Genomic DNA, 3,204 nt, shown 5'->3' on the forward strand with positions numbered 1-3,204 from the left:
TGATGGAAAAATCAATACAGTCAAGCAGGACATGCTTGAGATAGCCAAATAGAAATGCCAATTTAGATATCTCTAAAAAAATAATAATCATGAACATATTGAAATAGTTGAGATTGCATTTTCCCCTGACTCTTGCGTTCATTTCAGTTTTGAATTCAGTATTAACTTTGACGATGATAATGATATAACTCTCCTGACAATGTGGGCTTCCCAAGCCGGTAGTTCTATTAACTATATACCAACAACAGACCAATAGCGGCAGTATTTCTAACACTTATATAAGTGGTAGATCCCTTGTACCATACATACATCAGAAAGTCCACATGTAGTATCACTGTAATCGCACGGTCAAGATAAAAAAATATGTAACATCTGTCACATACGTCAACATGTATGACATTCGTCAAATATTACAAATCATAAGTTTTCTTCTGGGACAATGTAAAGAAAGCATGTAAAAAATACTAGTAGTTTACAAGAAGAGATAAAGTTGTCACCTAACAAAGTGAGATAAGGAAAGATGAATACAAAATGACAAATGCCTTTACTTTATCAAGTAAAACAACAAAGGCAAGTCAATTGTTCATCCGAAAAAGCACTGGAACATGTGCTGTGAGTGAATATGTGGATTTGCATCAAACATCATAACTGTCACTGATGTGTCAAAATATTCAACATGTCACTAAACAAATCAACCAAGTTAATGTGGCTTTCTCATCCTTACGGGGTATCCATTCACAGCTGGGTGGACTTGGACACATAGTATAAGTTTTACAGCATGTTGCTGTACCCGCAACTAGGTGTTTGCACGTATTCATGTTGCCACCATCTGGTCATTTACCAACGGATTCGTGGGTTCTTTTAGGTGCACAGGGTTGTGTACTGTACACTAGGGGTTGTGACAACACTGAAAGAGTGGGCTCGATCCCGACACCTCCAAGCTCGCTGGATCACTAGCCAGGCGCTAATGAAATACATAAGGCCCTGTCAAGTTAGCAGATGATGTAACATACGTCAGAGTGAGTGAGTGAGTTAATATTTATCGTCACATCGGCAATATTTCAGTGAAGAGAAGAATTAATTATTGTATTATAGAACAAGAAAATTAGAATTATAAGCCTGTTGACGAAGAACAGTAAAACTACCAGTGTATCATAGATATTAAAGTAAAACTAGCATGTTGTCATAAAACGAGTATTTTTTTAAAGAGAACAATACAATATGAAATGAGTGAGTTAAAATTTAACGTCACCTCGGCAATATTTCAGCCATATTACAATATATGAAAACAAGCTATAGATTGCCAACAACTGAAGGTAGATCACCATACTAGCAACATACACGTCAGATGTTACAAATCATGTTTCGGAACAAGGTATTGCTTATGTAAAAATATAGTTCATAAATACAGATATGTGCTGTGAGTGAAGATTTCTTCACACATTGCAATTGTCACTGATGCGTCAAAACACATAGTAGATGCAAGAAAAACATCCAATGTCAGCAAAAAGTTGTCCATCATAGAGATACGCTAATGAAATATATAAGGTTAATGAGAGCCGTGAGTGTGAAGAACGTTCCAAATGCCATTCTGTTGTACTTGGTGAGTATTGCATCCTTCATTTCTGACTTCTTGTTAGCTTTGTCTTTCACGTCCGATTTGTTTGGAGAGACATCGTCAGTCTGTAGTTTGGTTGTTTCAACTTTGTTGTCTGATCCCCATGCGTTTGGAAGCCATCTTGGTCTGACCTCGCCCCTTTGAAGATTTGTGTGAAGTAACTGCATGAAGATTGTGACGAGACACGTGAGTGTGCTGATCAGTACAAGCAGGGTGACGTAGACACTGAAGAAACACAGGTGGTCGGAGTTCGCTGGTAGGTAGGAGTTGATGAGATTGAGAAACATGGCATATGACAACAGGATGGAGACACACAGTGACACCTTCTCACCACTCTCCTCGGGCAACAGGAATACGAAGATATTAAGAAAGGAAAGGAACACGACAGGCAGGATGTTGTTGAGGATGTAGAAGGTGGTTCGTCTCTTCAGGACAAGGGTAACTTCTATCCAGTTATGAGATTCATTGAGAAGGGTGTATTTCTGCCGTGTGATTGATGCACTGAGAAGGTGAAATTCTCCGTTTTCCTGATATGTTTCCAGATTTACATACGAGTCGACTACGTTCAGATATTCCTTACTTGCAGGAGCATAAAATGTGTCAAAGTGAAGATTACATGTCTGACGATCGAAAGGAAACTGTTGGATATTGACCTTGCATCCTGTGTCAAACCTACCTATGTAGTTATATATAACTGTACCATCCTGATAGATAATCACCGTGTCCGTTTCATATTTTAGGTACCTCATATTCGTCACAGAATCAATATTTACTACGGTTGGAGACCATACATCCGCCAAGGGCATAGTTACAAGAACGGGAATGTCATTCGCTGTGTTCCACACCAAAAGCTGGTCCTTCCACACCATAACAGCATATGCTTTAAAGCTGAGCACTTCCTGTTTTTCGTCCAGAGCATAAATTGAGTACAGTCCCATGCTGATACTCACTGTCGTATTGGAACCGTCCAACACTGGGCGGATCTTCCGGTCGTAGTTCCAGGTGAGGTTGGCCAGGAAATCTTTCTCGTTGTAGGAAACAGAGGCCAGAGTGCGGTGACAGAGGAAGAGGATGAAGACACTCCTATGTATGGCAGACATATCCAAACAAGCACAGCCTCAGTGCAAAGGAGATTCAGTCTTAGGAATGATTCAAAGCGTTTTAAATATATTATTAGTCTCCAACAGCAACGAGCAAAGCAATGCCCGTTTGATCATTAGTTGTATTTCTGTGATCCATGGTCATCTGAGTAGCTCTCTCAATTTGATTTTGCATCGTTAACACTAATTGCCATTACAATGTTGATGTTTCGAACAGACTGTGTAAACCCTGACTAAGAAGAACCTTCCCGGCTGGTCCTAATTGATGTTTGGAAAATATTTGATGAAGCTATACATATTGACCTTAGTGTGCTATGTCACACCATCATTGAATTCTTGAAGGTTGGCATTGTCGTTGAGAATTACTGGACATTTAACCCTTAAAAAAACTACTTCTTTTAACGATGTGTAATCGGGCAATAACAAACATGATATTCTGAAAGAGAGAAAGAGATGCATGCTATATTGTTATTTGTGTACTTTTAC

General features: G+C 39.1%; 1 protein-coding gene across 1 annotated transcript; it reads right to left on the reverse strand.

The window, feature by feature from the left end:
- Nucleotides 1-1,518: 1,518 nt before the first annotated feature.
- Nucleotides 1,519-2,718, reverse strand: LOC124264443 (neuronal acetylcholine receptor subunit alpha-6-like). Its single transcript, XM_046699186.1, has one exon. It carries the CDS (start codon nt 2,716-2,718, stop codon nt 1,519-1,521), a length of 1,200 nt encoding a protein of 399 aa, XP_046555142.1.
- Between the last annotated feature and the right edge of the window lie 486 nt (nt 2,719-3,204).

This window comes from Haliotis rubra, unplaced genomic scaffold (genome assembly GCF_003918875.1).
Source record: "Haliotis rubra isolate DU_JTF1 unplaced genomic scaffold, ASM391887v1 Scf924, whole genome shotgun sequence".
In the NCBI taxonomy this organism is placed as follows: Eukaryota; Metazoa; Mollusca; class Gastropoda; order Lepetellida; family Haliotidae; genus Haliotis; species Haliotis rubra.